Here is a 13,662-nt window from a genome sequence, read left to right as displayed (position 1 = left end):
AGATAATTATGAGCACAGCATTATAGCTTTTCCACTTGCTCTATGAAACTTGATAAGTAGTGGGCAGTTATAGGCCTTGGAGTTCTCCTAAGTTTTGTTATACTATAATATATATTCCAATTGGTATTTTTTATGTAATAATTTCATCTTTAGTGGAGTGATCTATTTCTAAGATAAAACATTTCATTTTAGACCAATAGGTTTGGATCTATAAACAGATTTGTCAGATATGAACTTAATATATTTACTTTGATTTCTAGAACTGTTTGTCTTGTACCTTGTTACATAGGACTTGGAAAATTATTTCCACAATGTAGATCAGTCAGAAACTCCTCTGGGTTCTTCCATTTTATCCTTCCTCTCTTTACTCTTGCTGCAGAGCTCTTCAAAGCAAGGGACAGCCCTGCCAATTAATGTGACAGAGACTTTGTTTCCTAAAACTGAAGACCCTGCTTCCACCTCTCAGTCAAACTACAAGGGTCAGACTGCACATCAAGGTCTTGCTTTGTCCATTTTGGTCCTCTAAGGCCTTCAAGGTGTACATTACTATGACTCTGCCACATGTAGAGGGAAGGGCTATCAGACTATATCTCCCGAACTCATCCAAACTCTCTTCTGACCTCTGAGAGCACTTAGCTGCATCCCTAGGAAGACTTAAAGATGAAATATGCAAATTCTAAAGAGATAGCACAGTGGACTTGCCCTTCATGCAGCCAGCCCAGATTCGATCCCTGACACCATTTATGGTCCCCTGGACTGTGCCAGAGGTGACCCCTGAGCATGGAGCCAGGAGTAAGTCCCAACCAAAACAAATTAAAAAGCAAATGCATATAGCAAATAGACTATGATCTAATTTTTGTAAAAACAAAATAGGGTGGGTGAATTGGGGAAGGGAGGAGACAATGGCGGAGAGATGGGAACTCAAGTGGGGAACATGGTGCAGAAACATTGGATATGTGAAACCCTATCATCAGCAGTATTGTAAATTAGGGTGCCAAAATAAGTTTTTAATTTTTTAATTGAAAACTATATCTCTGTTTATGAGCCAAATGGGCTCTATCATTTAGAAAGGATATATGTGTGTATGTATAGGTTTTTTGGGGAGCTGTTGGGGGGGAGCATGAATATACTTTATTAAAAGCTGGATAGGGCAAGGAGGGACCCTGGGAGCCCTGGGAGAGGGAAGACGACTCTGGTAGTGGGATAGGTACTGAAATATAGCATTGGCTAAAACCCAACTATGAATAACTTCATAAAGCATGGTGCTTTAAATAAATAAATAAATAAATAGAAAAGATTGATGTTCAAGACCAAACTGGCAGTTTGGAGGCATATTACATAGATCCCACCACAACTATTAGTAGGATGTGATATGAATCCAAAAGAAGTTATTCTGAGAGCCTCTGTTAGACTTCATTTTACTTTATAAACCAATTTAAATGTTATCATAATTGAAATATCATTTTATCTTTAAACAGAACCACATAACTTGAACCATCATGTTCTACCTCACAAATTGGGGGGGAAATAATGGAGGGCACCAAGACCAAACAGTCGTATGAACATTGAGTAGAAATAAAAAGTGATCAGACTTCAACACCAAATCTAAAGCCAACTACAACAGAATCGATAACCAATCTACAACAAGCTAGACACAGAAGGGACCACTTATACTAGCAACCCGAGAAACAAAGGAGGGGCGATATGGGATGCATTCTAGGAACAGGGGTGGAGGGAGGACAGCACTGCTGGTGGGAATGCCCCTGATTTAATGTCACTATGTACCTAAAATACTACTGTGAATCATTCATAATCCACTTTGGTCAAAATAAAAATTATTAATTAAAAATCAACATTATTTAAAAATACTACATTATATTAATACATAATTAATAATAAGTGATATATAATATATTAATTAATAATAATACAGTGTATTATTGTTTGTCATTGCTTTGTATGGAGTTTCAGAATTTAAGTCCACAACTCTGTATGTGAATAAAGCTTACCATACCCACCACCAACAAAAAAAATATATCATGTTAGCTTAATTTGATTGTCACACCTAACTAAGCTTTGAGTATGTATTGAGCTATATTTTTTCTTTTTGAGAAACTTTTTATAACTTTTTGAGTTATAAAAAGCATACTTCATTCGTCTTTTACCACTTTCTAAAAAAGAACTAAAAATAGAGTGCTTTATGTTATTTCCACTCTCTGATTTCTGAATTTATAACGCATTTTCTAGTATCTAGGTTTTTAAACTGTAGGTCAAAGTCCCTAATTGGCTTGCACAATTTCTAAAAAGTGTCTCTAAATAAAATGTTATGACATTTTTTAAAGTTTACATTTGAATTTTTTTGACAAAAACAATTATATGAAAGGACATTTTAAAAGGGAGAAAAAACAGTCCTAGGAAATGGTATGGTTTCTCAGGATACAGCTTCTCTAATTATGTAGTTTTGTTTGATATCAATTTATATATCATTGATAAGGGGGTAAATATCCCATGAATGCTGGAGGAAATGAATGACCTATTAAAGAACTTGCTTTGTTGATTTTTTTCACTCATGATGACATTGAGGAGGTGCTCTGCATATTTATTAAAAGAGTTCTGCTTCTGGGGCTGGAGCACTAGCACAGTGTTTGCCTGGCATGCGGCCCACTCAGGTTTGATTCCCTATGTCCCTGAGCCTGCCAGGAATAATTTTTGAGTACAGAGCCAGGTGTGGCCCCAAAAAGAAACAAACAAAAAGAGTTCAGCTTCTGAAGACATGAGCGATGGTTCAAAGGCTGGAGCAAGTGCCTAGAAGGGACAGGCCCTTATTTTGTGGCCTCCCAGGCATGAAGTGGTAGCCCTTCAAGCCCCCAGCATTGCTGGGGAGGTTCACACACACACCAAGAAAGGGAGTCCTGGGGTTCGGAGAGATAGCATGGAGGGTAATGCGTTTGCCTTGCATGTGGAAGGACGGTGGTTCGAATCCCGGCATCCCATATGGTCCCCCTAGCCTGCCAGGAGTGATTTCTGAACGTAGAGCAGTGCTTCTCAATTATTTCCTGTCATGTCCCCGCAGGAAAAAGAAAACATTTTTATGCCCCCCCACACGACTGTAAATAGTATCTTTATTTTTTAAAAAAAACCTGCAGAACAAAAATATATTTTAAAAAATTTGAGCTAATTTTTTAATGGCTACAATGAGCACGTTTTGCAATGCATAGCTTTTCAAGCCAGGTTTGAAGCAGGGCACAGCAACTCTCAGCTCCAGAGACATAAGAGACGGGGCTTAGCTTGTCTTGACAGTATTTGCCGAGGTCAAATGCGCCCCCCTTTACGGAGCCTATTTGAGAAACACTGGTGTAGAGACAGGAGTAAACCCTGAGCGCTGTCGGGTGTAACCCAAAAACCAAAAACAGAAAAGAAAGGGAGTCCTGCCTCTGAGACCGGATACCTCATATTCATATTCAGCTGGTCCTCAGCTATAGAATAGAGATATTATTAGTAACTATCTAGTCTAATGAAGAATAAGAGAGTTACTATTTTTAAAGTAGATTATTGCCTGATATTTAATCGTGGGAGCTACAGCCATTACCATTACTATTATTAATGCATATAAATCTGGTTGGCTTTGGGTGCATTGTTGGGTAAATTCTTGGGTAAGCAAATTTAGTTCTGAAATCACTCTAGTAATAAAAATTCTCATTAGAAAGCTATGATTTAGTGACAATGTTTAAATATGGCTACAGTATTTATATGTAAATTAAGATTAGTGGCAACTTATTATTCCTCCTGTCAAATCTTGTACCCAGTTGTAAATGAAAACAAGCAAATTACTTATTTGTTCTCTGTTGTTGCTGTTTTTCAGGATTCTGAAGGAGTAGAAATTATGTTAGGAGTGTGCGCCAGTGGCCTGTTGATATATCGAGATCGGCTTCGAATAAACAGATTTGCCTGGCCAAAAGTTCTGAAAATTTCATACAAACGGAACAATTTTTATATTAAGATCCGGCCAGGAGAGGTAAGTAACCTTGAATTTGCATGTAGATTCAGAAAAACAGTGCCAATAACAAATGGCTATAAATTTCCTTTTTAAAAGGTCTTAACACAGATCAGAGTGGTAGCACAGCATAGACTGTTTGCCTTGCATGTGGCTGAACCAGGACTGACAGGGGTTCGATAACCGGCATCCCAATGGTCCCCCAAGCCATGAGAGATTTCTGAGTACAGAGCCAGGAGCAGCCCCTGAGTGCCACCGGGTGTTGCCCTCCCAAAACAAACAAACAAACAAACAAACAAAACTAAAAGGTTTCGACATATAAGATATGTTGTTATGTTTGATTGTCCAAGAGAACTTAACTGTAGGGAAAAATTAACAAATCAAAATTTTACATATGGGGTTTTTTGTTCCATGTTTTCCCATACATTAATCAAAAGGTTTTGAAAAAAATCATGTTCTAATCTAAAGTTTAAATGCATAATTATTGTATATTTCAAGCTGGGAACCCTTAGTCATTGAACTTCTTTGGTAATAAAAAAATAGATTTTCTCCTTTTGATCCTGTTACAACTTCAGACCTCTCTACTCTCCAAACAAAATAGCACTCTAAAGTGGTAATGCACCACTTTACAAGACATAATCAGACCCATTGTAAATTATACCGAGTACAAACTACATAAATGTTCCACCTTTTTTTTTAAATCATTTTTATTGTGACCAAAGTGAATAACAAATCTTTCACAGCAATATTTAAGGTAGATAGTGACAATGAGTCAGGGTCATTAAATGTTCCACCTTTTATAAAAATCATAGAGGGGAGTGAAGTCAAAACTATTAAATAATTCTTATTTTCTAGATAGTGTCCACCATGTTAAGCTATAATCATACCCTTCTTAATTTATACAGCGTTGGTGGTACATACCAATTATTTGCTAAATAAATAAGTAACAAACCTCAGAAACCAATACCTTAACATTGCTGTTTGAGGAAGAGAGAGGCAGAAGAGGAAAATAGGGAGATAAAGAAAAATAAAGAAGGAATAAAAAGTCACAAAGAAATGGATAAAAAGAGAAGATGAGACAGAGGATAATGTTCATGCCAAATGTTACAGGAAAAGCTATAGCATGAAGACTAGCAAAGCTTAATGGATTTGACAATCAGATTCCTTTGTGATAGTTAAGAGTAGACTCACATGCTAGGTTTTAGTAAGCCATGGTTTCTCTTTCATGAGATATTGTAGTAAGAAAAGAAATAGGGTTCTGGTTTGTACAGAAGCAGGCTCAAAGAAATTTGTTTTGTTCCCCTTTTTCATAGTCATATTTATAACTGAGAAGAGTGAAAATAAAGAAATATTGGTGATAAAAAAGCTCTGAAGAGGTTGAGAGACATTGAAACAGAGTACGGGGGATAAAAGGTTCAGAAAGCACAGGAGAGAGGGCACTTAGAGAACCTTTTCTGAGTGAGCTGACTCTTACTTAATACACCTTAACCTAGGATGTAGTAGACACATTACATATGTGATAAGTTTAATCAAGATTCATAGTACTGCTTGGCTTAGTCTGTTGACTGGGTTTGTTGTCCAATAGTGAATTTTCTAACAGGACCTGGATATCCAAAGTGCCAAAGAAATTGGGGAAAGGCAGTTACAGTTACAGCTGTCATATGTATCTCCCTGTCTCACTCTGCCAAGTCTGTCAACAAACAGAAATAGAGATCTAGAATAATTGTTTCATTAGTTATATATAGAGTTCCCTCATTCTTAGCCATATAATCACCAGTAAAGTTAGCCTAATTTAGTCTTTGAGAAAAGCTTCATTATTTAAAATGATTGCCCTCTGGTGGCCTGAAGCAACTTTAAAAATTACTGAGTATCTGCAGTAATAATATCAAAATATATGATATCAGAATACTCCATGCTGTAAGGTAAGATACAATCATTCAATTCACTGCAATAAGGATGCATCTGGATGATATTGTGTTAAATGAAGTAAGCCAGAAGAAGGATAATACAGGATGATATCACTCATGTGTGGCATTTAGAATAACTACACAAAGAAATACAGTGGTTTAAATGGGGGTGTCAATAACTCTTGACCCCAGAGTAGTGAGAAGGGAAGAAATTGAGTGGCGGAGGATAAAGACAAAAGTGAAATAAAGAGGGACAGGTTTCCAAGGGGTGCATAGATTAAAAAAAAAAAAAAAAAGGATAGAACTAAATATCCAAGCCACAGAGTCAACAACAAAGGAACTGTGGGACCCAAACTTGAACAACCAAATTTAAAAATGAGCCTGTTATGATGGTTCAAGCAAGGTTCAAGCAAGAGATGGTGGCATAGGATGGATTCTGGGAATATTAGTGGAGGGAGGCTGACACTAGTGGGATTGGAGCTAAGACATTTTCTGTCTTAAACCCAATTATGAAGAACTTTTGTAAATCACAGTGAATTAAATAAAAATACATATTTACAATATCAGAAATCAAACCTCTCACTTCAGAAGTTATCTCACAAAGTACCAGCTGACATATACATGCTGAAAATATTAAATGTTTTTCTAGTTTCTAATCTTCTATATAATATTAAGAGATGGTAGCATTTACCAAATCATTCTATATTGGAATATAGAATAAAATTAAAGGCTGATACCAATCGTAAAATACTTAGGGTAAATACATAAATTTATGACTGGATACTTAGGAAAATTCTATGATCCTTAGATTATAGAATATTATATAATATATTATATAGACTACATAGAGATATCAGCATCTCTATATATAAAATACAGAATATTATATAGAATAAATTCTATAATCCTCAGATTACAGAATAGAAACAATTTGTTCTTCTAGACACATTTTGATTATAGTCAAACTATCATGAAGGAACCATAAACAATGACTTAAATATTATATTAGATCAGTACAAATTTGGATGTGAAAATAGTCTAGATACCCTCTTTTCTTCACTGAACATTCATAAGATTCATACTTGTTCATAAGACATATACTGTATATGTGTAACATATATATGGATATATAATATATGTCTATACAAATATATGTATATTCATATAGTGTAGTTAACTACCTATAGCTTTCGTTTTTGTTTTGGAAGCTCAGCAGAGCTCAGGGCTTACTCTTGGCTCTGTGCTTAAAGATCACTCTTGGTGGGTCGGGGGAACTAAAATGGAGTTCTAGGTATTGACTGACCGTTTGTAAGTTCTGGGTTAACCATGTGCAAGGCAAAGGCTCTACTTATGTATTATCTCTTGAATCCCTCCTGATTATTTTGGGTGAAGGACTGTACATAGCGTGAAATCTATGTATAGCAACCAAGTTAGTGATGGTAAAATTGTAGATGATGTTATGTTTATATATGTTTATATATTATGTACTTTTCTTCTAATTATGTTCTGAACTTGATTCTACCCTTCAATATGTTTTTCAATTTAGTTTGAACAGTTTGAAAGCACTATTGGGTTTAAGCTGCCAAACCATCGAGCTGCCAAGCGTTTATGGAAAGTTTGTGTTGAACATCATACATTTTTCAGGTAAGTAGTGATCATTCCTTTCTTTACTGAGGGAAAAAAAATAGAATGACTAGAAACATTGATTCTGAAAAAAAAAAACTGTTGAAAAGAAGAATAAAGAAGCACATTTTTACCCAACCACAATCATGTTTGTAACCAAGGTGTCTAAATAAAAACATTAAAAAAAAAAAGCAAAACAAAAAAGCACATTTTTTCTTTTCCTTCAAGTTCATTTTGATTAGATTTCTTGATGATTTAAAGAACCACTGAATAAATTTAATTTTTTCCTTAATTTGTCTTATATTTATTTCCTCTTCCTTTCTGTGTTACCTTTTGTGTCTTTTTTTTACTTTTATACCTTCCTATATTTAAATACCTAGTAGAGTACCCAAGAATATCTGTTCAGTCCAACCCATTCTTATCAGAAATTTTTCAATTCCCTGGGCCCCATTCATATACAATACTAGACTCATCAGAATTTTATATACAAAGGTAAAAATTACCACTACTACTACTAATTTAATTACTACTAATTAAGTTATCTCTGGGTTTGTAGAATCAGACACACTCCAGTTGTATGGTATATTAAAGTTCATTTAGTCCAACCCAGTTTGCTTTTTTATTTTCTGTCAGCAAAATACATTCATCATTGATGATACAAACTGATATTTTTTCTTGTAACTTGAGAAATAGTTAATTGAATATTAGGCACTAAAACTATGGCACGCAAGAAATTAAGTCTCAATGTTTGACTTAGCAGCCTGTCTGGCATTTCTTTCTTTATATAATCTCTCTAGGCTTTTACTACCAGAAGCTCCTCCAAAGAAATTCCTTACCTTGGGCTCCAAGTTCCGTTATAGTGGCAGAACGCAAGCCCAGACAAGAAGAGCCAGTGCATTGATAGATCGTCCTGCACCTTACTTTGAACGCTCATCCAGCAAACGTTATACCATGTCTCGCAGCCTGGATGGAGGTCAGTGTCACTGTTCATTAGTAATCATTAGTGGCTACTCATAAGTCAACAAAACAGTCATGAGCATCCTATAAATGGACATTTTCTTATACAGTAAGGAATGAAAAGCACTTTTTTGGTTATTACTGAATGAAACTTTCTAGCATTCCACCCTCAAACAAGTGATTTTGTGAATCTAATTTTTGTTCTTGGTAGATTTATAGAAAAATGCAGGACCAGGTTTGTAGCTTGGCGGCAGAATACATGCTATGCAGGTGTGAGACCCAGAGTTTGATCCTCAGTATCACAGTACAAATACACAAAGAATTGACTTAGGAAATAAATAAGATGCAGCTCATAAACCAACACTTTGAATTAGAGGAAGATGTTCCTCTAAGGATACTAGTCACATCAGCTGTAAGTTACTCTGTTTCTAGCAGATCTTAATGAGTCATAAAGTGAGCATAGCACATTTGCTTTAACAAGTTTCAGAAAAAATTATGTTAAGCCTAGCTCTATTTCCAAAAATACTTATGAATAAAATATGATCTCTTTCAGTAAATAATAGCTGATAAATAAGGGATGGCTTTCAAATAGCAGAGCCAAGTACTCTAAATCTCTTGGTTAATATTAATTTCTATGTCAGAAAAATGGGGCAATATTTGCTGTATAAACATTTACTACTGTTAAGTCAAATATATGTCATTTGAGTCACATCTGGTCACTTACATTTTTTAAGGAACAGCAGAGGCATAATAACAAGTTTTGTTTTGTGTAACAGCTTTCAGCTTTTGCCCATAGTTTCATGCAGATGGGCATTCTTCTGCTAGGTGTTCTAGCTCTAATAGCATTCAACTAAGGGACTGGAGAGATAGCACAACAGGTAGGGTGCTTGCCTTGTACATGGCCGACCGAGGTTCTATCCTCAGCATTCTATATGGTCTTCTGAGCCTGCCTGAAGTGATTCTTAGTGCAAGACAGAGTCCTCAGCAGAGTTCTGAACATCACTGAGTGCAACCAAAAAAAAAAAAAAAGGCACATGTATAAACGATAAATGTAATAATAATTATACTGATAATTATCTTGTATATTTGTGTGTTTTTATTACACCCAGCTATGCTCAGGAGGCAGGCATCGGGGACCATAGGGATGTCATGGATCTGAACTGGGTCAGCTGCATGCAAGGCAAATGCCCTACCTGCTGTATTATCACTCTGATCCCAATAGTTATATATATATATATATTTTTAAATAATTCTCTTAAGCTATAGTGAGTTGGCCTAGAAAATTAATTACAATTCTATAAGTTTTCTGCTTTCAAACTCTAGAATAAAATGCAGCAAACTTGTGGAGTTAGTAATCTTTAAGTTAGTAATCTTTAAGATGAATTTATATACTCATAATGTATTGTTAGGAGAATCTTTGTAGAGTTGTACCTTTTCCCCCAATGTCTTTCACTTTGCTTCCATGATGTGTACCTAAGGAAACACATAATTTGTTAATGTTGTTTTTCTCGTGATGTTTGTGTGATATTAATTACTGAGAAGATAGAAGACAATTGTGAAATATGTGTACTAATATCATTTGTCTCTTCCTCCCTGCCCAAAAGTGATGTTAGTATGTGTTGTCTCTCACTCTTTGGGGTTCTGCCACTTACTAGTACGTTTTTGTGCTGCCGTGATAGGTGTCATGTTTGCATGTTGCAAAATAAATGTATTTTTGCAAGATTGCATTTCATATAGAAAACCCTAACTGGTCCATTGGGAAACTGTTTCATAAAAGCTTTTTCATATGTCAAAAGAGATATATGTATCCTAGTGAAAATATTTTAGTGAAACGATTTACTACAAAAAGAATTTAGTATCTTTCTATCATTTATATTTGAGAGCTCCTAGAATATGAAACCATGTTATATTTTACCTGTAATCATCTACTGTGTATTAAAAATTTTCTAAGTTTTATTAAATTTTTATAACTAAAGCCTAAATAATGGTACCTATTTTTTTAATTGAATTAAGCATCTTTTTCACTAAGACATTTTAGCTAGGATGAACAGCTGCATTTTATATCTCTTATGTTTGCTTGCTTTGCCATTGCATGAATTTCACCAACAGCAACATTTGTCTTGTTTTCCCATTTTAGAGATGAATGAAAGTATGCGATCATGGTTGTCTGTTTAAAGGCCAATAGAAATTAAAACGTTCTTGCTTTTCAGTTGAACATCTCTCTGAATTTCATAATCTCTGCCAAGACAGTTCATTCTTATTATTAATCACAAGGTTTTAATATTGTAATAATGTGAGACTATTCAACCATTAATAGTAACAATAAGCATTACATTACACCATAGTGAGTAGCACTTTCAACGATATGTTCAAAATCAAATGCACTTACAGTAATTGTCTGCTACAAAACTAGTCACTCACATTCTGTGCAAGCGCTCAGTCAGTCAGCCAAGGTAACAAGCTTGATGGCAGATCATGCCTCTCCTCACTCCACTTGTGTCTTCCTCACATATCTTCACACTTGAAATTATTTGGCAGCTTCAAGAAATAAATATTTAAATCACTTAGACTATATTGGTCAATAGGAAAATGAGTCTGAGGTAGTTCTTGAATGAAGGTACTTGAAGCTTTCACTTGTCTTTTCAGATAAATCAGTTACATCCTAGGGTTTCCCTCATAATCAGACTGTTGGTGGTGTGAATTTGTCTTCTAACGTATTTCAGACTTGATTTCTTTAATTGTATTTGCTTTTAGCATCAGTGAATGAAAACCATGAAATATACATGAAGGATTCTGTATCTGCTGCAGAGGTTGGTACTGGCCAGTACGCCACAACAAAGGGCATCTCTCAGACCAACTTGATCACCACTGTTACTCCGGAGAAAAAGGCCGAGGAGGAACGTGATGAGGAAGAGGATAAGAGGAAAAAGGCCGAGGAAGCCACGCCTGTCGCAGCCATTCGACATGAGGGAAAGGTATATCTCCTGGGCTGCCTCTTAGAGCTTGTTCAGACTTTAGGTACTACCAAATAGTTCTAAGGTTATTAACTGGGAATGTCTTGAGACATAGGCAATTTTATATTCCAGCGCTAGTTGCATTCATAGTCTCAATTGGTATATTACTATCACAATATCAGCATTTTTTTCTCTGAAGATTCCCTCTAACTCTGGAAAGTTTTATTTTAACATCAGATAATACTATGTAAGACTTTCAACAGCTGTCTTGTCTGTGTAGCTTAAAAATATTTTTAGTGATATATTAGCCCATTCACATTTGAGAACTGTCACTAAAGCAATTTTCTTTGTTTCTGGCCTCATTCTCTTACCCAAGAAGTCTAAGTGCTATACTTTTTCTAGATACACAGTAGTTTGCCATTCTTGTTACTGCAAGTGTCTGAGTGACCATGGCCTATGTTTATTCACATTTTTCTTCCAGTTTCATGGTTACTGATAACCAAGATAAACAGTTAGACCTGTTTTTAACAGGAATATTAAGAGAAAATGAAGAAAGTGAATTCCCAGTTATTTCTCCAAAATGTGTTATTCATTAAAATTTTATTACTTTATTTCACCAAAACTATTTTATTTTGGGCTTGTCCAACATTAGAAAGCAATTTTTTTAGAGAAATTAAAGTAAAACATGTAGAATTCCACATCTGCTAAATTGCTGTATGGTTGAGAAGCTTCCTAAAAGTCAGAATATGGGAAAGCATAGTGACTTCTAGAATATCCAGAGTACAGAGTAAAAAGAAATTGCAGGATAAAATGTTGTCTGAGTTATAAATTATACTAGAACGTGCATATGTCTGATTCTAAAGTACTATTTTTCACATGGCTCTTTAGATGAACAATTATGTAGCAGAAATTCACCTGAAGCACTATAGAGAATTGTCCCTTTTGATAAGCATTTTAACCAAATGGGTAGGTCAACAAACATCATTATAGTGATGTTAGACTATTCCAAGTGACTCGATTCATAATTTGAATGTGATAAGATTCGCTACACACATCACACACACACACACACACACACACAAATGACAGAATACTTCATCAGTTTTGATGCTCTGATATATTTGGTTTTTCATACTTTTTATTAAGTCAAGTTTTAAATAGCTCAAAAAAGGTAATATTCCTGAAAAGCCAAATGATTTCTCAAAATTATTTTTTCTTGAAAAATAATTCAATGATTTATTAAAATTGCACATAATGACACATTGTTATGGATATGTAAGTATGGTTAATGGGACATAAAAGTAAATGATTTTTAATTCTACTCAAAAAAGTTTCAGGCAGCCTCACTTGGATTTAAAAATTAATTTGTGAGGCCAGTGAGGTGGCACTAGAGGTAAGGTGTCTGCCTTGCAAGCGCTAGCCAAGTAAGGACCTCGGTTCGATCCCCCAGCGTCCCACATGATCCCCCCCAAGCCAGGGGAAATTTCTGAGTGCTTAGCCAGGAGTAACCCCTAAGCATCAAACGGGTGTGGCAAAAAAAAAGAAATATATAATATAATTTATCTTGGAGCCGGAGAGATAGCATGGAGGTAAGGCATTTTCCTTGCATGCAGAAGGACAGTGATTCGAATTCCGGCATCCCATATGGTCCCCGAGCCTGCCAGGAGCAATTTCTGAGCGTAGAGCCAGGAGTAACCCTTGAGTGCAGCCGGGTATGACCCCAAAACAAAAATAATAATGATGATAATAATAATAATAATAATTTGTCTATATGAAATATGGTATGAACTATGGCCACTTTGTGCCATTTGTGATGTTGAGAAATAAGATTTAAAAAATATATGACTCTTAGAATAAGAGTCTCTGAGAAGCCACCAATTTGACTAAAATGCCATTAGATATTGTTATTATTAGCTACAAAGCTTTAATAAAAAATAAAATCTATTTTAATAAGCAGCAAAGAAGACTAAACCTTAATTTTATTCTTCTCCACCTTCAGAAAATACTGCAGAGTTCGCACAATTTTACCAAAATTAAAAAATGATACCGAAAATAGTTCTTGAAAGCCTGGTCCCCTTGATTCCTTTTCAAGAAATTTCTTTTCAAGATTCTCATTTCCAGGCTAGCACTCCCAGAGGATTGATGAGGTAGCTTGCATTCAGCATCAGGGAAATGGATGCCTCTTTGCTGCAAGAGTTGTCTTGTAACTTTTACATTATTCTTCATT

At 35.3% G+C, this 13,662-nt stretch overlaps 1 protein-coding gene across 27 annotated transcripts in view; it reads left to right on the top strand.

Annotated features, from left to right (window-relative positions):
- Window positions 1-13,662, top strand: part of EPB41L3 (erythrocyte membrane protein band 4.1 like 3) — a 232,394-nt gene that overhangs the window by 192,721 nt on the left and 26,011 nt on the right. For 20 of the 27 annotated variants that reach the window (XM_049769956.1, XM_049769975.1, XM_049769971.1 and 17 more), the window contains exons 9-12: window positions 3,863-4,015; window positions 7,448-7,545; window positions 8,322-8,497; window positions 11,236-11,456. In XM_049769956.1, the coding sequence (XP_049625913.1) occupies window positions 3,863-4,015; window positions 7,448-7,545; window positions 8,322-8,497; window positions 11,236-11,456 (648 nt within the window). The remainder of the gene's footprint in view (window positions 1-3,862; window positions 4,016-7,447; window positions 7,546-8,321; window positions 8,498-11,235; window positions 11,457-13,662) is intronic. The other 7 variants (XM_049769977.1, XM_049769973.1, XM_049769976.1 and 4 more) reach the window with 1 other exon arrangement.

Source organism: Suncus etruscus, chromosome 3, assembly GCF_024139225.1.
Source record: "Suncus etruscus isolate mSunEtr1 chromosome 3, mSunEtr1.pri.cur, whole genome shotgun sequence".
Lineage (NCBI taxonomy): Eukaryota > Metazoa > Chordata > Mammalia > Eulipotyphla > Soricidae > Suncus > Suncus etruscus.
Note: the sequence above shows the minus strand (reverse complement) of the source record. Positions and strands in the feature narration are given on the sequence as shown.